Raw genomic sequence first — 23,425 nt, forward strand, 5'->3', positions numbered from 1 at the left:
CTCAACTCAAAAAACTGCATGAGTGAGACTGATGCAACGATGAAGTAGTAGTTACCTCTTACCTGGACATGTTTTTTTTTCTTTACTAAATAAAATGTAGAAAGCAGTTGGCTTGTCTTTATTTTAAAAAGTACAGAGGGCTACTCTACCCGCCCCTACACCTTTGTCCCGTCAAGTATCCCATTGCTCTGTGCAGAGGACACTACTGGCCAGTTCCAACACTGAACATTAACCAAGAGGGCACTTAGAGTTTAGCTGGCTGACCCAAGGCTTGGACAAAAATAATGGTGTGAAGGGACTTTTAGGGCCAGCTTCCCAGGCACAGATTAATCTTCTCAATGGAGACTTCATTCATTAGGGCTTGATCTGTGTCATGGAAACCACCCCCTAAGTCCTCGACCCATGTTAATGAATGAGAAGACGTTTACTTAAATACCTAAATAGATTTTTTTTTTTTAATCGACACCAAAACATTGCTGCAAGTCAGTATAAATTTTTTAATGAAAATGTGAAGAGCCAGCAAAAGATTTACAAAGACACGCATTTGTAGAAATCACAAGCATCCATGCACACATTGAATCATAATGGAAAACATGAAGAGAAAAAGGAAGAACAGAGTGATGAAGCCTTGCAGATTAGCCAGCTAACTTTTGTAAAACAAACTGAATTCACACTTGACATACAAAATGCTGGCTCTCAATAAAGGCCATTGTCTATGGGAGGTACACAACCTGGCTTTAGCCAACCTATAAAGACCTTAGTTTTCAACCCTGAAAGAGCCTTTGGGTGGATTGAGAAAATTATATAAAATGGTATGCATTACACATAATGCATCCCTGCATGCAAGGTATCTCCCATGTCTTTAGAGAGTTTGTGTGTGGCTACCAGACAGAGTGAGGAGGTATGTGGTGATGAGGCCTTTAAGATATACTCAAGGTGGCAACCACTCCAAATTTAGAGTATAGAAATGTGTTGCATGGAGCTGACACAATCCTCCACTCGCCATGATTGTACATTGTGCTCATTCTATATAAAGGATTTCTATATGCAACGTTCCACCATTGTTGAAGAAGCCCCCGATATTGGGTTTCCTGGCCGAGCCCATAAGGCTTACAGCTTGAAGAGGAACCCAGTGACATCACGACCATTCTCTACTTCACAGTGGAAACTATAGGCTGCGTGTGTGTGTGTACATATAGCTTGGCTGCTTCATTGGAACATTTACTACAGAATGTACAGTAGGCAGCCAACTATTGTCCAGTATCTGGGAAAACACTTTTGGGAAACAGCTGGGGAATTACTGACTATGCTTCAGAGCTTAATGTAAACTCATCCCTCCTACTAAAAATGGTCCAAGGTCCATTGTATAGTATTGTCTCTAAAGTTGAGGTCAGTAACCGAAAGGTCACTGGTTGGAATCCCCGAGCCAAATACGTGAAAACTCTGTCAATGTGCGTTTGAGCAAGACACTTAACCCTAATTGCTCATGTAAGTCACTCTGGATAAGAGTGTCTGCTAAATGACTAAAATGTCAATATAAAAATGTTGACCAATTAAATTTATATTTTCAAGTTTATTTAGGTAAGGCAGAAATGGCAGTCATTTTATAGATTCTCCAGACACCAGCACTGATATAATTAAGAAGCAGTCAGGAGAGGAATGGCAAACATGTAAGCCTAAGTATGGACAGCACAATTATTCTGTTCCATCCAGTCAGAAATCATAATGGCTTTTTTTCCTCAAGATTGAGTTACTAACTTTACTTGTGCAACGTCATGCCCCAAAGCTCACAAGCTTGAGTCATTTTCACTGTATATGAGGGATCTATAAAGTATCTGTGAGGAAGACATGGTGACCGTCCAGTTTAAGAACATGCGGATGTCTTTAAGGGTATTGATTACTACGTATTGAGGACACAAAATGCTTGTTTTTCTAACCCTCACACTTCCTTAGACATACACGGACTACAAGAGGATCCTTTTCAGCATAGAACCCACTCTCTTAGACCAACACAAACAAAGTAGAACGCCAGACACTCGTGACAGACAACAGCATAGTAGCATTTTACCTCAGGGCGCACACACACAACACCACCAGGCAAATACATTCAGGTACCTATTTTCCACCAGGGAGAGACCTCCTTAGAGGCTACCTGGAATGGTGCTCTTCACAGGGAAGGGTGCTTCAGCGGAGACACTTTCAAGATAGTTCAAATACCCTTAAGGACCCCTTCTCTAATATAACTATCATGGGATTTGGACTTTTAAACAACCTATTTTTGGAGTTCTAGGCCCTTTGATGCTCCATCAAAAGGTTGTGAACGTACCAAAAGTACAACAAATCTTAAGATTATTGTTTGGTTGCCTTTGAACAAAAAAAAAAGTGACTTGGTTTGTTATTGAACTTCAAATTGTAGAGTTCCATCTTTGGCCTGAGCACTTGGCATTGAATGGGTTGAAACCCTGCTCGATCAGCAAAGGCATCAAAAGGAATAGCAATAAATCTCCCAAAAGTGACAGAAAACTACAACGATGCCAAAACGACAACATCAACAGTACTGGAAAGAAATAGACATACAAGAAAATGAATTATTTGAGAGTCCCCGACACATAGGACAATCAATTAATCATTTCACAACCACCCCTCAAGACAAAATGGCTCACAAAGGACATTGTCGCAGCAGCAATCTTCAAAAAGAGAGAGAGGAGTACATACAAGCCCAATAGGAAACCAACAGTGTGTCAATGTACTGAATGTCAACGGTCATTCCTGGTGTCAATGATTTATGGATCCTATGAAGAAAAAGCTGGAATCCCAGTTCAATTCACCATCGGATGTGCAAAGGCCGAAAATAAAGGGAACATTTGTTTGCTGATCAGATCAGTCATTCTCTGTAGTCCAAAGAGTCCAAGGCATATCATTATTTATAATGTCAAGGCACATTTGGTTACCGCATCCACCACAGGTTGTCAAGGCTGTTCATGTTTTATTGGTTCTCTCAGTCTTTTTTTCCCACGTCCACAGTAATTTTGGTGTATAATTGATCCTTCTCCACTTTGACCACTTTGTACGACAGGGTTTTGATGCCGTCTTTGTTCATTGTCTCCCTGGTGTGGGCGATACGGTCGAACCTGGAACGAAAAACCACAGTTCAACCACAATTCAATATCGTGGTTTAGGAACCATGTCTTTTGTTTATTAAGGTGTAGCCTATGGCAAACATCTCTTTTGGATTTCACAACAACCGTCACCTGATTAAACATAAAACTACACGACAATCAAACAAATCAAAGTGCTATAGGGAAAAGTAATCTACTATACACTAATGTAATATCTACGTAGTGACTTCAATAGAGATGAAGGATTAAGTGGCTTATCACTGCGGCTTCGCGTGATAATAAACACATTGCACGCCAATGTTTTCCCAGACTTTTATATTCTATTAAGTTTGCATCGGTACGGAGAAGAAAGTCCAAGTTCAGAAAGTCAGCCAGCGCTAGTGAGAAATGACGTCAAGGGGAACAGTAGCGAGTGAATTAATCCTTGTATGGAGAAGGAAAGGAGAGCCTGGGGAGGGTTTGTTCCATCCCTTCTGCTCTCCTTTACAGATCTAACAGAGCTGGATAGGTTAAAGCAATATAGCTGAAACTAGGTGGACCAAACGCTTACTCCTATCATATCCAGTTTGGCTATATTCATGTGAAAGGAAGTGAATGAAGACAGAGGCGGTACCATTATAGATTGAAATACCGCCCCTGAGCATCCAGCAGGAGTACTGTTCACAAGGGGGAACCTCACCTCTGAGGGTTGTCTTCGTTCCCACCGTCCCGGTTGTGGCGGATCATCCTGCATTTCCCCACGGCTCCGCTGGGCCGTGAGATGGTCATCCCCTTGGAGCTCAGCCTGTTAAAAGACAGCAGCAACATGCGTCAGAACCCCCGTCTAACTAAAACACTGGACCGCAGTTGCAAAAACGTTTTGCTCCGAGGAGAAAATCTGCACTTTTTTTTTTTACACTAGTGAAATAAACATAAGAGGTAAAATAAAAGTAGGATAGATGTGAAAGGGAGTAAAACAAGTTCTTTGATTTTCATTCAGTTGCCTCTGGAAGAGACGCAAATTGGCCTTGCTTATTACATAACAGTTCACATTTGTGTAGCTGACACAGCGACAAAAGCTTCCCGAACGCCGTGAATAACATTAATCGTCTCTGGAAACATCCAGTCTGCCAGTTTACAGTTTCACAATAAAAATGGATGAGGTGAATTATAAACCAACCCCTACTAAGACCTACGAAAAGCAGAAGAGACAAAAACACATCTTAACACCTCGCGCTGTGAGGCATTCAACACTAAGTGTGGAGTTGTTCTTTAATTCAGTTTGGCTGGTCTATAGAGCAAGTATAGGGTTACACATGCCTCAAAAGACACAGGTTAACAAGGCACAGTATATGTTTTGTAGAGCTAATTTAATGCCAAATCCAGCAAAGCTTGGATCACACTACTGAACAAAACTGGCTCTGGAACAGGAGATACTGTAAATTAAGTTAAACAAAGAGAAACATGCATCTCTTTTCACAAAGTACCAGGAGTTGGAACTGGTTCAGGGAACAAAACCGTAAAAAAGAATTTTTCAAGGAACAGAAATGGGAAGAAAGTGATGCATACTGTTATTTTAAAAAGCATGTTAACCAGTTAATAACGTTATTTTACGTTCCGGGAAAAAAAAAAACGCAAAATCTTTGCCAGTGTTTAGGCTACCTGCGATGCCTAGGCTAATGTACTAACGTTACAAGTGTGATTCAGAAGAGGGAGAGATTTTTAATTCGCTAGAGAAAAATGGATTAACTTCAACGCTAGTTAAGGATACTATAGGCCTAGTTATCAAGTTGGATTTAACTACAAAAAGGTAGTGGTGCCACTCTGCTCAAGCTTGTGAGCTAGCTAGCTAAAAGGACATTCAAAGTTCCTCCATAGAAGCCACTCCTCAAAGGCATAATTCTGTGGACCCAATTCAGATAATGCCTGTCATAAGATGCCCTCAACCCTCCCTCCTCCTCAACCCCCTCCCCAATCTGTGTCCTGAGCCATAGGCTACACTTGTCTGTCAGTCACATGTGAACAACTAGCTTGCCTGCTCTAGCCACACTGATTGGTGAACTAATTTAATAAGCTAAATTTAAAATAAGTTGTTTTTACAGGATAAAAAGGGAACGATATAAAATCGGTAATCGTTTTTGGTTCGAACCGTCACAGAACAAAAATATTTATGGTTCCAATCCCTGCAAAGTACCCTATTAGTCTTATTTCAGGAAATGTCAGACTGGGTCTGAAGGAGCCATAACTCTTTCAAAACCACACATTTCTCTTTTAACACATTAACATTTCCTTCAAGAGCAAATGGTGGTAGTGGCATACAAAGGCACTCTCGGGGACAAGTTCGAACAATGCTGACGAGTGTCACTGATGAGTGACAAGAACTAGGCCTATGTTACTATGTGATGGGGCTTCGACACTGAACAAGAAAACGGTTTCATGTGAAACCTTGGCTAACACTTTACCCAATAAATATGAATTATTTGTAGTCGTATTTCTTGCTGTCCTGCTGCTGACTTTTACATGGAGTCCTAATACGCCACAGACGTTAGTCTGAGAGTGGGTGTGTGGACTCCGACCTGTTGAAAATGTCGTCGTCCTCCCCTCCCCAGCCCCAGTAGTTGTTGGGGAAGCCGTTGATCTTGAGGAACTGCTCCTTGCTCATTGACGACACACCCCCAAAATACTGGTTGTACGGCAACCTGAGAGAGAAAGAGAGACAGAGAGAGCAGAAGAGAGAAAGATAAATAAATACATGGTGATACTTCAAGTTTAAACAGCTCTCAAATGAAGGGGTCAAGGACTTGGGGCCCGACAGAAATTGCAGTCAGTGGTTATGTTCCAGGAAAGAAGTATATGCCTACAAGATGCGGTGCTGCAGAAAAACCCTCTTCCTCTATGCGTCACTGCCTTCTGTAAGTTACATGCTGGCTCTCTGTACACTGTGTACTGTAGGGCCATGTGTAGCTGAGAAACTGAGGCTCCCTGGTTTAGCCTTGCCTCATTTTCTGGTTGATTTTGGACACTAAGAGTTATCCTTGGCTATGACGCGATTCTTTAAATCCCATGGCTAACATTGGAAAGGTCGCCACAATTAAGAAAATCTAATGAAAAGAGAAAAAAAACCATTCATCCATTGTGGGATTTAGTCACCGAACAAGGGGAGCTTGGCGTCTCTCCTTGAGCTGGACTTTCCTGCCCAAAGCCTGCTGGATATTCCATCCGGATGCTCTGTGAGCTGCATGCCCCTGGAGGAACATGACACAGTGACAGGACACAAGCTGTTGTGTGTGCAACACGGAGGAATTTGGTGACAGGACACCCATAAAAGCCCAGTTAGAAGCTGAGAGACCTGTTCTATGACCTGCACACACGGCGCACTAGGACGTCACATCTGGGACCAGCTTACTTTACTAATCTAAATCTTAAAAATCAGAAGCAGACAACGGAGACAAACTGACTGTAGATCAGCGCCTAGCCTAGCATAAGCCCTACAGCTGTGTAGGCCCAGAGCTGTGTATCAGAAGAGAAGCTCCCAAATCACTTTATCAAACACAAAGACAGCCTGTAGCCTCACAAGAGCCCTTCCCTGTCTGACGTGTTACACGTGTAGATCAACAGCTAAACCAACTGGAGTTTGCGCTACAGGTCACTGGCGCAGTTCAAAACCGTGCGACACTCACAGCATTGCCACATAAGGCTAAAATGATTAGCATTTAAGCCATTGTGACAGCTGACCTTTGAAGCCAGTACTGCTCATGTGAGCACGTTGTATTAGGCAGGCTATTCAACACACGACTCGAGGCAAATAAAGTCCCAGCAGCTAATGGGGATCCATAATAAATACAAATAAGCAACAGTTCACTACTAGTGTAACTAGATTTAGGGCCTAATTCAAATGACATGTCAAGCTCTTTCCAACACCGCCTATTGCGTTAGCGATCAAAATGCTTGCTTGTCTTACCGACAGAGGTAAGGAGAAACAAGCCTTTGTGCATTTAATATGTTATTCCTTTGGCATGTGATACTTTACCCATAGCCTAATCTTTCTAGCCTTATTCTTGGCTAATCTTTTACAGAACCTGGTTAGGATCAGTCACGTGATCAATAAGGAAGAAGGCAATCATCACCAACCATAAAATATCCTTCATAATTACATCCCCACCCCATGGGGAATGTGGTAGTCAATCACTAAAACCCAGTGAAGGGCTTGGTTTGAAATGCCCACAGCAAACACCTATAGACAGCTACTGAGGTAAAGACAGGCAAAACCAGAAACTCAACAAAACAAAACGCAAAAGTCAATTTTCAATAGGCAACATCAAGCAAAGTCTACCGTTAGCTCTCTGTAACCGCAATGGTAATTCAGCAGTAAATTGGTTGAAGTGAGTGACACGGATAGAACATCATGGAATCCACAGGTGCTCTTTAAGCTTTTATGTGGCCACTCCTACTAACATTTGTGTCTATCCCATGTCTGTGCCGTGGACTGGGGAGAGGCTGAAACCGCCGTGGACTGGGGAGAGGCTGAAACCGCCGTGGACTGGGGAGAGGCTGAAACCGCCGTGGACTGGGGAGAGGCTGAAACCGCCGTGGACTGGGGAGAGGCTGAAACCGCCGTGGACTGGGGAGAGGCTGAAACCGCCGTGGACTGGGGAGAGGCTGAAACCGCCGTGGACTGGGGAGAGGCTGAAACAGCTGTGGAATGGGGAGAGACTGAAACAGCCGTGGACTGGGGAGAATGCCTGGTCATCTGTGGGAGTAGTTGACTTACTTGAAGCCAAACTTGTCCATGGAGACAGACAGGTGCCTGGGCTGGCTGAAGCACTTGTAGGTGTTGCGGTCGTCCATGGGGATGAGGTCCACATCGCTGAAAACAAAGCAGCCGTAGTCGTACTCCTTCAGGGCCTCTGTGTAGCCAACGTTGAGGAGCTTGGCACGGTTAAAGATCTCATCACCGTCCTAGAGAGTGAATGGAGAGAATATGGGTTTAGAATTGGAAGGTGAATCGTGTAAATCTAAATAGTTATTTTTGAGGGTCTAGACAGGAGTAAGCAACTATGGTCCTCATTGTTTGGCCACCCATGTCTAATTGGACTAAAGTGTACACCAGAACCAAGGCTAAACTAAACCATCCAGAGGGCTATCTATTACAATGTGATTGGGAATACAAAAACGTGCCAGAGATTGAGCACTAGATGCTACAAACATCCTACATTGAAGTTTGGAGAGAAAAGTACCAGACTTGTGTAGCTAGTTGGTTTGGACAACTGAAAAACAGTGGTGTATACAGTACATGACTTTGAGTCGTTGGTCTTTGATGACGTTATGTTGGCATCTTCTTGTTTGCTGGAAAACATGCGTTTACCCTTAATATCAAGAGGGTGTGCACGTACAAACTTGAAATTCATATTCTGTGTTGCTGATGCAGGGTCATCAAAGCTTTGCAGGCCCAGCTCTTTGTGGCTTCGTGTAGCTGTTACGCTAGGTCTTTTCAAGGGTGTATAAATCAACAGATTCAAATACAATTTAATAGCGCTAAAAATGTGTCAGTGGCATTTTAGGAGCTTATGGATCGTGACCTCTTTATGTAGAGTGAATGTAACTAGAGACAGAATTCTAATGGGAAGGAGAGATTTTTCTCCAAGGTGTAGGATAATTATTATGACTCAAAAACAAAGGAATGCTGATGGACATGGATAGATAAATCTGGGAGACAACCATTTCCCATTTTGAAACTTAAAGCAGTAATCGAGTTTCAGCAGTTCTCGTCTTATAATCATTGGCCTAGCTTAATGAAAAAAAAGGGGGGGACAAAATATCCTTAAATTGGGGGATTGAATGACAGAATATCATATTGTAGTCTGTACAGGCTTTTACACTTAAGCCAACATATTCTGGGCGCTTTTCAGGGCTGGCATGTCATCCACTACTTGTTGGGTGGGTATTTTTATTCTCTTTTTGTGTTCTCTGGCTGCATACATGGTCAGTTAGCAGGGATAATGTTCGTCAGTGTCCTGGGATGATTCTCTGTGCGGTGTCCTTTGGCAACAAAAAAAAACGGGAGCATCGTGTTCTGTGTCAATGTGCCTTCAATATGGGCGGAGTGACTTTCAAATGGACACGTCTCATATATCACTGGCTTTATCTGATGGTCCTCCTGAAAAAGTTAAGCTTGAATACCCATAGAACCAAAAGTGTCTAAAATACTCAAATGGAGGTAGATGAAACCTAACAACATGCAATCGAAACAAGGACTGAGGTTCTCAAATTAAAGAATAGCGTGGCTAGTGTTTTAATAAAAACATGTATTTTTAAAACGACAACAATGTAAAAAGAACGGGAAAATGAGGAGGGGGGTCTGGATGCCACAAAGCAGCGAAGTTCAAGTCATCTGAAGAGGCGTTCCAACCCTTGGACAATTGATTCAATGTTCAGTAGTGTTCTCTGCTGATGCACTTTCCCGTCAGTCACATGTCACACATTGTGGTGATATGAGACAGACATGTACACTGATTGAAATAAACGCATTAACATCTGCTACGCTCTGAAATAAATATCCGCTAAGGAGGTCTGTGAGTGTGTTTATGGGAGTGAGTGTGTGTGTGTTTTTTTTTTCCACCAAGTGATGCATCCCTCTCTCCTCCAGTGCATGACAGCTTCACCTGTATACAGGATGTGGATCATTTGCAAAGACGGAAACAAACAAGTGAAGAAGACAGCATGAGACTAAAATAGATCTCTAATTCAATGAGACAGAGAGAGAAAGTAATCCCATATTACCAGTAGAACCCCTCAGCCCATGGGATCACGCAATTGGCCAGAGCAAGCTGGGGGCCGGTCTCACCTCTTGCAGCGACCACAGCCATTGGCCAGATACGCCTGACATGCAAAAGGACGGCGGTTTGAGCAAGGGGCCAGGGAAAGGAGGAAATAAAACAAGGGAGGAAAAGATAGGAAAGGCTAGGAGAAATAGGAGAGAAGAGAGAAACAGAAAGACTGAGTAGAATTTCAACAAAGACCCCATAATTGTGTTTAACAGCATTGAACGGCCCTCTAGCAATAGCTAGGCCTGTCATGACTATGGAAAAAGTCAGATTGGCCCATTAGTATAAAAGCAGCCATTAAAGCTTATTTTCTTTGCAGTGGACACCAATTTGCTACCTGTGCAGGAGACTGGAGTGGAGCATACTAAAAAAATAAAAAATAAAATAAAATAAAAAAAGTTATATGCTGAAATAGAACCATGTATTTACTGCGTATAGCCTAGGTGTAGCGTTCACCCTACAACATGCTGGTTTCCCACACTTTACCTGTTAGTGGGTGGGAGGCAATAGACTCATGTCCTGGCATGAGACCTGAAAGAGAAGTTACGCCTTCAAGCTAAAACCCAGTACTGGCCTCGCAAGTGCCAATAGCGCCTACATCTGCAAAGAATCATGTCCTTAAATGGACCATTGAACTACACCGAACTGATACGCATTTTTTTATCCAATAGGAATAGATTTCATCTACAACATGGCCCTGTACGCTAGTACTAACTTTGGTTGTCAATAAATGTTCAAAAGTTACTTTGCTTTAACCCAGAGTGTTGATGACTTGAAGGATATTGAGAAGAATGGATATCGTTATCCTTCGTTAAGGTCAGCCTTTGCGTGAAATGGGATTAGGTGACCCAATAACTACTACATTTTCACCTTGTCAACTCTGGGCTCTGCAGTGGCATTCATACTACAGTTTGTCCTTTTGCCAGATTGATTTCCAAATATACTCAAGGCCAACTTTAGTATTCCCATAAGTCAATAAATCCCCACACCTGTGAAAATTCAGTCTAACTACTTACAGCATCACCTCACACACACACACACACACACACACAAAACAAGTTTCTGCCCATTTGCCTATGGCCTCATGTTTAGAGATTTCTACAAAATGGGGAGATAGTCAGTGAGAGATGGAGAGACAGAACCTCATTTTAGGCAGGAAAGCTCTCACTTCATGTAACCAAAGTGTTTTAGGTGGCACCACTCAGGCTAATGATTGCCATTGATAATGACCAACAACACTGGCCAGTTTGTAGCTAAGCTACTTGTCAAAACAGAGTAGCCAACTTGTGGCGCTAAGTGCTTATCATGATCACTAGTCATCGGTAGCCATACAAATGATGTGATGTCTACGGTCAACTTGTCCGTTTTCATGCAAAGGTTTTATATACACCAAATGGCCAAAAGTATGTGGACAGACCTTGAAATGAGTGGATTCGGCTATTTTAGCCACACCCATGGCTGACAGGTGTATAAAATGGAGTACACAGCCATACAATCTCCATAGACAAACATTGGCAGTAGAATGGCCTTACTGAAGTTCTCAGTGACTTTCAACGTGGCACCGTCATTTCCAACAAGTCAATTCGTAAATTTTTTGCCCTGCTAGAGCTTCCCCGGTCAACTGTAAGTGCTGTTATTGTGAAGTGGAAACATCTAGGAGCAACAATGACTCAGCCGTGAAGTGGTAGGCCACACAAGCTCACCGAACAGGACCGCAGAGTGCTGATGCAACAGAAGACAAATTATTTTTACACGCAACACTCACTACCACTGCAGCATCAGCACAAGAACTGTTCATCAGGAGCTTCATGAAATGGGTTTCCATGGCCGAGCAGCCACACTCATGCCTAAGATCACTATGCGCAATGCTAAGCGTCAGCTTGAGTGGTGTAAAGCTCACTGCCATTGGACTCTGGAGCAGTGGAAATGTGTTCTCTGGAGTGATGAATCACGCTTCACCATCTGGCAGCCCGACAGACAAATTTGGGTTTGGCGGATAACAGGAGAACGCTATCTGCCTTGTGCCAACTGTAAAGTTTGGTGGAGGAGGAATAATGGTCTGGTGCTGTTTTTCATGGTTCGGGCTAGGCACCTTAGTTCCAGTGAAGGGAAATCTTAATGCTACTGCATACAATGCCATTCTAGACGATTCTGTGCTTCTAACTTAGAGGCAATAGTTTGGGAAAGGCCCTTTCCTGTTTCATCATGACAATGCCCCCATGCACAGAGTGAGGTCCATACAAAAGTGGTTTGTTGAGATCGGTGTGGAAGAACCTGACTTGCCTGCACAGAGCCCTGTCCTCAACCCCATCGAACACCTTTGGGATGAATTGGAATGCCGACTGCGAGTCAGGCTTAATCGCCCAACATCAGTGCCCGACCTCACTAATGTTATTGTGGCTGAATGGAAGCAAGTCCCCGCAGCAATGTTCCAACATCCAGTGAAAAGCCTTCCCAGAAGAGTGGAGGCTGTTATAGCAGCAAAGGGGGAGGGGGCCCATGATTTTGGAATTAGATGTTCGACGAGCAGGTTTCCACATACTTTTGGGCAAGTAGCGTAAGTACATGCACCGCTAAACAATAAAATGGGCCTACTTGATTGCAATAAAAAGCCCAAATTAGGCCTACTGATCGTTTTTACATCTGGAAAAGACAGGATTTTTTGTACCCAGGCCAGGTTCCCCAAATGTTGTGCATTCACGTTTAAGTACAACCCTTGTTGAATTCTTCCATTTTTTATCTGTAACCAAGTCTATACACTTTGAGTACATAAAGAGCTTTCTTTTAATAAAGGATCTTGATGAAAAGAAACAGGAATGTGTGAGGATAAAAAGAGCATTCCAGACAGGATTGTTCTCTCAGGTCTTTAAAGTGACAGAGATAGCCCCGTCTGAAGGCCACTGTATTTTGTGCCATGTCCATTGGTGTTCAGTGCTAGTTTGACGATAGAGAGCATGAGTCTCTTGGCTGTGCAAACACCATGAATAAATAAAGGAAATTGCTGATGGACAAAGAACAGACGCAGAGACAAATACTGGCACTACGTTGCCAGATCTGATTTCTTCCCCATAGATGGGAACAAAGGATTAGGCCTACTGCGAATTGTAGGAGTTCTTTAAAGAAGGGAGGCAAGAGTTATTTGGACGCTTGCCTACTTTTTCCTCTCGACTAAAGCAAGAAATTCCTTTATGGAAAACAGACATTTGGGCAATTCCACAGTAACGGAATTACACCGAGACGCCGATTTTTCCACTTTAAAATGTATGCCAAACAAAAATCATTCATTTCAAAGTTCAACAAACCATACAAATCTATGCGCAATGACTACTTTGAACAATTTAAACCGTAAAAAAATACACGCACACAACCGGTCAAAAGTTTTAGAACACCTACTCATTCAATGGATTCTTTATTTTTACATTCTAGAACAATAGTGAAGACATCAAAACTATGAAATAACACATATGGAATCATGTAGTAACCAAAAGTGTTAAACAAATCAAAATATATTTTATATTTGAGATTCTTCCAATTGCCACCCTTTGCCTTGATGACAGCTTTGCACACTCTTGGCATTCTCTCAACCAGCTTCATGGGATAGTCACCTGGAATGCATTTCAATTAACAGGTGGGCCTTTTTTATTTAACCAGGCAAGTCAGTTAAGAACAAATTCTTATTTACGCCGGTCAAACCCGGAGAGTTGCAAAGAAAAAGCCATATCTCAGACTGGCCAATAAAAAGAAAAGGTTAAGATGGGCAAAAGAACAGTCACTGGACAGAGGAACTCTGCCTAGAAGGCCAGCATCCCGGAGTTGCCTCTTCACTGTTGACGTTGAGACTGGTGTTTTGCGGGTACTATTTAATGAAGCTGCCAGTTGAGGACTTGTGAGGCATTCATTTCTCAAACTAGACACTAATGTACTTGTCTTCTTGCTCAGATGTGCAACGGGGCCTCCTGCTCCTATTTCTATTCTGGTTAGAGACAGTTTGCGCTGTTCTGTTAAGGGAGTAGTACGAGATCTTCAGTTTCTTGGCAATTTCTCACATGGAATAGCCTTCATTTCTCAGAACAAGAATAGACTGATGAGTTTTGGAAGAAAGGTCTTTGTTTCTGGCCATTTTAAGCCTGTAATCAAACCCACAAATGCTGATGCTCCAGATACTCAACTAGTCTAAAGAAGGCCAGTTTTATTGCTTCTTTAAATCAGAACAGTTTTCAGCTGTGCTATCATAATTGCAAAAGGGTTTTCTAATGATCAATTAGCCTTTTAAAATTATAAACTTGGATTAGCTAACACAACGTGCAATTGGAACACAGGAGTGATGTTTGCTGATAATGGGCCTATGTAGATATTCCATAAAAAATAAGCCGTTTCCAGCTACAAAAGTAATTTACAACATTAACAATGTCTACACTGTATTTCTGATCAATTTGATATTATTTTAATGGACAAAAAAAATGTGATTTTCTTTCAAAAACAAGGACATTTCTAAGTGATGCCATCTTTTGAACAGTAGTGTACATTTACTGGAAAAAAGTTTGGCAACAGAATTACGATAAAATCTCCCTCAGTTTTATTGTTACCAAACTTTGTATCTGCACAGTTTTTCCTATCAATGTGTTTTTGTACAATTTTCAGTGGAAAGTATTGAAAGTGTAGTCCTTGTGCATGGAGTTGTATTGTTTGTTAAACCTTGAAATCAATGGTTTTTCTTTGGTATACATTTTAAAGTGAAAAATCTGAGTCTCAGCGTAAACCGTTACCATGGAATTGCCCATATGTCTCTGTCCCAGAAGAGTTACTCAACAAGAAAACAAATCTACCAGTGCATCTCTCAACTAGTCACTGGGCAACTGCCATTACAGCCTGTCATTTGGGAGCTTGATGCCCTTTTCATTTTACATAGCCTAGGCTAACACGTAAAAAACAAACCCAAATAAAATATGGCAAAAGTACCTGTACTTGTGGTTTACCATACCAGTAAACTCTAGCTATCCTATATTGGAAATATACTGACCACTTGTTTGTTTCATGCATTAAAACCACCTAATTTAAAGGGGCACTGCCTGCACTAAGATTTGCTCACTGGTTAAAATCTTACTGCATTTCCCGCTACTAGTGCTGAGTGATTAGCGCTTTTTGAAGTCGGTTTGATTATTTAAAAAATAATGTATTAAAAAAAATAACTGTTACATTAAAAGCACTATGCATTATTTGGGCTGAATGCTGTAACACAATAAAACAATTAATACAAGTCCAATGATAGTAGTGACTGCCCATTACTGTTTACTAACCATTAATTCACATTACTTTAGTAATAGGTTTCAGTTGTGTATATAACATTTGTTTTATTTGATGACTATTATTTCATTCCAAGTCACCATCTCACCTCTATAGAGCTGCTGCCTATTCTGTCTGACAAAATCACTATACTGTAGTTCTTCAAAGTAAAAAAAGGCATACCTTTAAGACTGCTGAATACCAAGTATCAATCACTTAGATCATGCATTTTAAGGCAGTGATACCTCACAAAGAAACAGCTACTCTTTAGATCACCTCACAATCGTGCATTGTTCCCTCTTCCATAGCAGTCGTAAAAGAAACAGACCGGACAAGTAGATGAGCAATGGATTATGGTCATTGTAGTTAATTACCATGTTTTATGGGCTACAATATGTAGAATATTGGCCTGTTGGAAACAACAACTGCCTACTACATTGCACAGTTCAGGCTTGATTTGATTTATCTCCAGAGAAACTGTACGATGTGCGCATTGAGCTAACAGAAAAAACAAACAAAATGGAATTCCAATAATCACTCAGCACTACCAACTACTCCACACAGGCAGACAGAGAGCAGTCAGGGGCCGGGAAGGACTCACCTGGTTGATAACATAGATGCCGTAGTCCAGCTGCTGGCGCTGAAGGATGGGATGGAGGTAGTACAGCCAGAACTTGAGGTGCTCGTCGCGGTTGCGGAAAGGGATGATGATAGCCACCTTCTGGAGGGCCACACAGTCTTTGGGCTTGAAGCGCCCCCCATTCTGAAGATTGGGGTTCTCCTTCCTCACCACATCAAGGCTGACTGGGTTAGAGAACTCAATTCGCAGTGGGCCCACTGGATGAGAACAGGAGAGAAGGGAAGTCTTATACAATTTTGTCAGGGCTCTCTATCTACAACAGCCCTGATAACTGATGATTTCAGTAGAGCCAATGGAAATGGCATGTAAAATCTGTTAATATTGTAGACCTAATTTCCTATTGCAAGAAAATCCAGCCTAGTTCTCCAATCTCCCGCGACTGCCTTTTCTGCTGACAATAACCTCTCAGCTGTTTTATTATTGAACACAATAGTGTGGCTCCTATATGCCAGTGGCTTACACAAGTAGCTACAGTAGGTCAAATTACAAAAGCCATACAAAAAATAACAGAAGGTTAAACTGCATATATGATGTAGTGAACTTATTGTATTGTTTTCTGTAATGTGACCTGGAGGTTGATGTTCCTAGACGGCATTGCTTTTCAATTCAATCTCCAAGTCAGCTGAGGGGAGAATGTGCACACCACTTTAATCCACCAATTCCCACCCAGCAGTCAGGGTTTTGTGGCAGAGAGACAGATCAGCTCAGGCCAAAGCTGCATAAACCAATTTTTTAAACTTGAGAGAAGGCCTCTGAACAACAACAAACCTTTGTGGAAACAAGCAAAGCTGCTCATTCAAGAGCATTAGCAGTAGACCTATGCTATGCATTAATAATGTACGTGTAACCGGTGTGAAATGGCTAGCTAGTTAGCGGGTGCACGCTAATAGCGTTTCAATCGGGGACGTCACTCGTTCTGAGACCTTGAAGTAGTTTTTGTAACAGTTTTTGTGGAGTTTTTGTCGATGTGTGCAGAGGGTCCCTGGTTCGAGCCCAGGTAGGGGCGAGGAGAGGGACGGAAGCAAAACTGTTACATAAGGGTGTGGGCGTGTGGCCTTAGATATACCTATTGTATAAATAAGTGAAATATCAAACCCTACAGGCTAAGTGGTCATAAAATAACTAAGACATCGACTAACTGGTTATACTTGGCGCTTGTAGGTTGCATTAAGATACAGATTAAAGCGACATATGTAATGCAAACTCTACCCATTCCTCATCAGAGCAGATTAATGAATGACTGTGTCCGATTTACATGGTCAACAACTTTTATTCTTTGCTGATAAAAACCACTTTTGGCAAGACTACCAACCAGGCATCATATGACTATAAAACGTACCAGTGAGTCTACAACATACGTCAGAAATATTGATTATGCAATGTTGATTAAATATTAGTTGCCATCGACTCGTTATTAGTTTTGGCAACACATTCATAGCTACTTACCAAGCAGTGGCGAAGTGTCAAGACATTTTACAAGTTCTTTGGTGAGTGTAGATGTCACGTTGTCTATAGAAAAGCGGTTCGTTTCAACCACGTCAGGTTTGGTGTCCTTTGATGTAGTTTGGTCATGCTTTTTCGCTGTGTTCGCTTGCTGATTTTGTGCAAACGAAAATGGAATATCTAACGACCTCACGTAAAAAATTAAAGTGACCGAAATATGGAGAAAACATAGAATGACGACCAATTTGCAAGTTCTATGGAGAACACTGAAATTCACAGTTGAATCCCGCATCATTAGCATGCTATGCTAAATCAGCTACTGTAGCTAGTTAAATTGATAAACAAATCTAAAGTAGGTAACGTTGACGTTACAAAGTTGCAACACCATACCCAATTTCCACGGATGTCACTCAACTAGCTACCGTTAGATAATTTGCTAGCTAGATGCTAACGGTACAATTGCTCATTTTCGCTCGAGACAACTTCAAGAAAAAGTTGCCAGTTTTATCCTTTACCTTGCTTGTACTTTAGTCGTATTTCGTATAAGAAATTAGTTATCTTGTTGTAAAAGCCTCCCTCAAGTTAATACCAGCGTTATCGCTAGGTAGTAAACTAACAGCAGCAAGTCCGAGGTGAGATTCTCGAAATGATTCGTTTCCCGTTATGTTAGCCAAATTGACTTCAACTAAACTCAAACACACATATCCGATGGTATAATGCTATTGTAATTAAAATATTAGCGTCCAGGATTAAAAAAGTAACGTCAGAGTTGTACAATTTGGAAACAAACTACGTAATCCCTCAGCCATTTCCTTGTGGAGACCCCAACATAAATTCGTGGCTAGTTCAAGTGACATCTTCCATGTGAACTGCAGCAGGGAGGAGTCTGCCCTACGAAAAACTTCTTCTTCGATGAGGTTTAACGGCGGTTGGCATTCAATATGTTGCATTAACGCCACCTACTAGATAAACAAATACCCTACTATAACACTACACTCACAGAAAATTCTCAAAACAAATACAATTAAAATAACACCACCCTACTCCACTATTTAAATCTATTTAGTCCTAACTCATGCCAACAACCTGAAAGGATGGGACATCACCACTTATCAGACCCTGTAACTCTTCTGATGTTAAGTCTTGCACACCCAAATAGCTCTCTGCAGCTGTCACCACAACCTCAATTTTCTGTGACTTATGTTCCATCCCTGTAGTACAGTTGATAACCATTGCTATAAATGCTAAAGATCCAACCTCACTAAAACATATATCACTTATTGGCCTATCCCTCTGTACTGGTACAGATCTACTACTCACACCACTCCTCTTAGATCCCTCCCCCTTGACCCATCTTCCTCTACTTTCTTCACTGGCTCAGCAAATGACAACTTCTGCACTACTCTCATCCTGGAAGCCTCAACCTGCCTCTCTCACACAGGACATTTCTGATCCCCAGCACCATGGGCACCTCGACAATTAACACATACCACTACTGTAATATTCATATGTGAATACATACTGAATTATAATTGGATGCGTTTTACCGCCGTATCCTACTGTGCAGTGATTGGTTAAGACCACCCAGACGGTTAGGGCATAGTCAGTTGATCGTGGTTGGAGATAGGCGAACATGTAGTTGTAGCTAGTTAATAAAGAGTTATGTTAAGAAACATCCTGTAGTTCTGCGTTTTATTATTTGTACAAAGCGTACAAAACAAGACATGGTGTCAGAGTAAATGGTCTTAAAAGATGGATTTTTCTGGAGTTCCTTCACCTCGAATGGACTGGGAGTCTACAAACTTACCCGATGCATGGCGTAAGTACAAACAGCATGTGGAGCTAATGTTCACGGGTCCTCTGAAGGAAAGAGGAGAAGAGGAAAAATGTAGCTACCTGCTCCTCTGGATCGGTGAAAAAGGGAGAGATATTTACAACACATGGACACTTACCGAAGCTGAATCAAAGGTACTGAAAACATACTACGATCGTTTTGAAGCATATGTTGTGCCGAAGACTAATACAATTTTCGCTAGGTACAAATTCCATGAGAAAGTACAGGGAGCTAGCGAGTCTTTTGAACCGTTTGTGACTGGGCTGCGTCTGCTTGTGAAAGACTGTGATTATGCAAACAAGGATGAGATGGTCAGGGACCGTATTGTATTTGGAATACACTCACCGCGAGTGAGAGAGAAACTTTTGAATGTTGGGTCTGAGCTAACGCTGGACAAAGCTATCGACATAGCCAGATCTCACGAGCTAGCACAGGCTCAGATGAAAACCATTTCGCGCCGCAGCACGAGCGCATCACGTGAACAAGCAGTGCACGCAGTCAGGCAGACATCAAAGCACACCTCCGGTGCCCAGAGAGCGCGTTTCAGAACGGAGAGAGACATAACTCCAAAACAGAGCGACACAGACTCAAAACGCCCCAAAACATGTGGATATTGTGGATACAAAGTGCATGGCGAACAAGGAAATTGCCCAGCTAAAGGCAAACAGTGTACTAAATGTGGTAAATGGAATCACTTTGCAAAAGTGTGCAGAGCTTACCGTGGAAAAACAGTACACACAGTGAGTGAAGATGAAATGTCAATCAAAGAGTCAAATGATGATGAACTGTTTATTGATTCAGTGACAGGAAAAAGTCACATATCAGAGACAGAGCAAGCCTTTGCTGACATTGAGATAGGAACACAAGGCACAAAGCTAAAGTTCAAACTAGACACTGGTGCACAAGTAAACATTATTCCTCTGAATAAGTACCGCAGCTTGACATCTGAGTGTGAGCTACAGCCCACCATGCGCAGACTGACTGGTTATGGTGGTGAACAGCTCCCAGTAAAAGGCACATGCACTTTCAAATGCAAATACAAGGAAAGTGACATGATGTTGGACTTTTACGTTGTTGACACTAGAGCACCTGCAGTGCTAGGTCTTAAAGCATGTTTAGACATGGACCTCATCAAGCTAGTTTTATCAGTAACAGCACCAGTAGAGACAGGAAATGTACTGGAGGAGTTTGCTGATGTCTTTACAGGAATAGGATTATTCCCAGGAGAATGTACCATTCACCTTGACCCAGACGCAACCCCTGTGGTCTACCCCCCGAGAAAGATTCCCCTTGCTCTCCGTGCCCGTCTGAAGAAAGAGTTGGAGAGCATGGAACAATCTGACATAGTCACCAAGGTTACAGAACCAACCGACTGGGTAAACGCGTTAGTGGTGGTGGAGAAACCACGCACAGGCAAGCTCCGAGTATGCCTCGACCCAAGAGACTTGAACAAGGCTATCAAACGGCCCCATTACCCTTTACCGACGCTAGATGGCATCACACACAAGCTAGCGGGAGCACACTACTTCAGCGTCATGGACGCTAGATCAGGCTACTGGGCTATCAAGCTCACAGAAGAGTCATCTAAGCTTACAACATTCAACACACCGTTTGGACGCTACAGGTTCCGTCGCCTGCCTTTTGGGATTATCTCAGCCCAAGACGAGTTTCAGCGAAAGATCGACGAAGTGTACGAAGGCCTCGACGGAGTTGTGGCAATTGTGGATGACATCCTTGTCTATGGTCGAACCAAAGAGGAGCACGACCGAAACCTCCGCGCGATGCTGCAAAGATCCCGCGAGAGAGGAGTCCGGCTCAACCCAGAGAAGAGCACAGTCGGCGCTACAGAGGTCAGCTACTTCGGACATCTTCTCACAGCGAATGGAATCAAGCCAGATCCACAGAAGATCTCAGCCATAAAAGAAATGGAGCCACCAAAAAACCGTGCAGAGCTGGAAACAGTGCTTGGCATGGTCAACTACTTATCCAAGTTCGCACCCAGCCTCTCCAATGCTAATGCACCCCTGCGTCAACTGCTAAAGCAGTCCAGTGAGTTTCTTTGGGACAAGCAACACGACATTGCTTTCCAGAATGTGAAAGACTTGATCACGAGAGAACCAGGACCAATCCTTGCCTACTACGACCCCAACAAAGAGCTCAGACTCCAAGTGGACGCGTCGAAGTATGGACTAGGTGCAGTGCTACTGCAAGAAGGAAAGCCCATCGGCTACGCTTCCAAATCTCTCACAGACTGTGAAATCAACTACGCTCAAATTGAAAAGGAGCTCTATGCCATTCTATTCGGATGTAAACGTTTCCATCAGTACGTATATGGACGACAAGTCATTGTGGAATCCGACCACAAGCCCCTTGAGTCAATCATGAGGAAACCACTAGCTGCAGCCCCGCCAAGGCTACAGAGAATGATCCTTCAACTACAAAAATACGACTTCACAATCACTCACCGTCCAGGCAAAGACATTCCTGTCGCAGACACACTCTCCAGGAAGTTTCTTACCTACAAGGACAGCAGCCTCAGTGAAGGCATGGACATGCAAGTACACACTGTGTACAGCAACTTACCAGTTAGTGACACAAAACTGAAGGAGATCCAAGCAGAAACAGGAAAGGACTCTCAACTCACACAGCTGAGGGAAGTCATACAGGATGGATGGCCTGAGGAGAGGAGAAAATGCCCTCAGAGCGTCTCAGAATTCTGGAACCATCGTGATGAACTATCACAGATCAACGGAATCATTTTCAAAGGAGAGAAAATCATTATTCCTACCAGTCTCAGAGAAGAGATTTTGACAAAGATCCATGCTGGACACATGGGCATGGAAAAGTGCAAACAGAGAGCACGGGACATTATGTTTTGGCCTGGAATGTGCAAACAAATAGAGGACATTGTTGGTAGATGCACCATCTGTCTTGAAAGACGCCCCTCAAACACCAAAGAGCCAATGTTACCTCACTGTATCCCAGACCGACCCTGGCAGGTGGTGGCAACCGATCTGTTCACCTGGAACAACGAGGACTACATCGTAACAGTGGACTACTACAGCAGATACTTCGAACTCGACAAGCTTCACAGCACCACATCTGCAGCTGTGATACACAAGCTAAAAGCAGCCTTTGCCAGGCATGGCATTGTAGAGACTTTAATATCTGACAATGGGCCCTGTTACAAATCAAATGAGTTTGAATCCTTCACAAAAGCATGGGAGTTCACACATGTCACCACAAGCCCACATTACCCTCAAAGTAATGGCCTTGCTGAAAAATCTGTGCAGATTGCTAAATCACTCATGGACAAAGCAAAAGCAGACAAGAGAGACCCCTACCTCAGTCTCCTTGAATACCGCAACACTCCAGTTGACAACTTCAAATCACCAGCCCAGCTGTTGATGAGCCGCAGACTTCGCTCAACCCTTCCCAGCACCAACCAGCAGCTGCAACCTGAGGTCGTCAGCTACAATGAAATGCATGGAAAACGTGCACAGAGACAACAACAACAAAAGCGATACTACGACAGGTCAGCTAGACCACTGCCACCACTGATCGACGGAGAGTCAGTTAGAATCCAGGAGCATGGCCTCTGGAAACCAGCAGTCGTCATCCAGCCAGCTGACACTGAACGTTCATATTACGTCCGCACAGCAGAAGGAGCAGTGTACCGCCGCAATCGTCGTCACTTACTGAACACAAAAGAACAACACACTGATGAGATGAACTGTTCCCCTGAAAGAGAACGTGATGGACTAAACACACACACAGCACAACATACACCATACTTACCTGCAACACCACAAGAGCTGTTGACTGACACAGAAGCATGCTCAACATCATATCGCACAAGGTCAGGAAGAGAGGTCAAGCCCAGAGCTGTCCTCGACCTGTGAAATGTCAAAGGGTGTAGGCGGATCGCTGCCCTAAAAGAGTTCCAGACTGTAAACTTGTTATTGAAAGTTCACTTGAAATGCTTTGGTATTGTATTTGTTTGAAATGTTAAGATGTCATTTCTACAGTGAAAGCTGAGTTGCTGAGAATCCCTTGTTCTAAAAGTAACAGTATGTTGGATCATTGTTTCAGAGTCTATGTTGATTCAGTTGGTGTGTTATGCAATATAAATGGTTACTTACCATGAGTTCAAACTACAGAGCATGTATTCAAAAGAAAAGCTTAGAATATGTAAACATTTGTATTTTGTTTTAAAAGAAGGGGGATGTAATATTCATATGTGAATACATACTGAATTATAATTGGATGCGTTTTACCGCCGTATCCTACTGTGCAGTGATTG

General features: G+C 42.6%; 1 protein-coding gene across 1 annotated transcript; it reads right to left on the bottom strand.

Moving 5' to 3' along the window:
* Nucleotides 1-477: 477 nt before the first annotated feature.
* LOC115171563 (beta-1,4-galactosyltransferase 1) lies at nucleotides 478-18,262 on the bottom strand. Its single transcript, XM_029728514.1, has 6 exons — nucleotides 17,292-18,262; nucleotides 15,807-16,042; nucleotides 7,870-8,057; nucleotides 5,675-5,797; nucleotides 3,799-3,903; nucleotides 478-3,131 (listed from the first exon to the last, which is right to left on the bottom strand). The coding sequence occupies exons 1-6, from the start codon at nucleotides 17,587-17,589 to the stop codon at nucleotides 2,999-3,001; spliced, it is 1,083 nt and encodes a 360-aa protein (XP_029584374.1). The 5' UTR covers nucleotides 17,590-18,262; the 3' UTR covers nucleotides 478-2,998.
* Between the last annotated feature and the right edge of the window lie 5,163 nt (nucleotides 18,263-23,425).

The sequence above is a fragment of the Salmo trutta genome, chromosome 3 (genome assembly GCF_901001165.1).
Source record: "Salmo trutta chromosome 3, fSalTru1.1, whole genome shotgun sequence".
NCBI lineage: Eukaryota > Metazoa > Chordata > Actinopteri > Salmoniformes > Salmonidae > Salmo > Salmo trutta.

Coding starts and splice junctions, on each gene's coding strand:
- LOC115171563 (XM_029728514.1), bottom strand. CDS start 17,589: ATGCTAATGATGCGGGATTCAACTGTGAATTTCAGTGTTCTCCATAGA. Junction 8,058..15,806: donor GCATCTATGTTATCAACCAG/GTGAGTCCTTCC, acceptor TTCACTCTCTAG/GACGGTGATGAGATCTTTAA. Junction 3,132..3,798: donor AACGAAGACAACCCTCAGAG/GTGAGGTTCCCC, acceptor TTTTCGTTCCAG/GTTCGACCGTATCGCCCACA.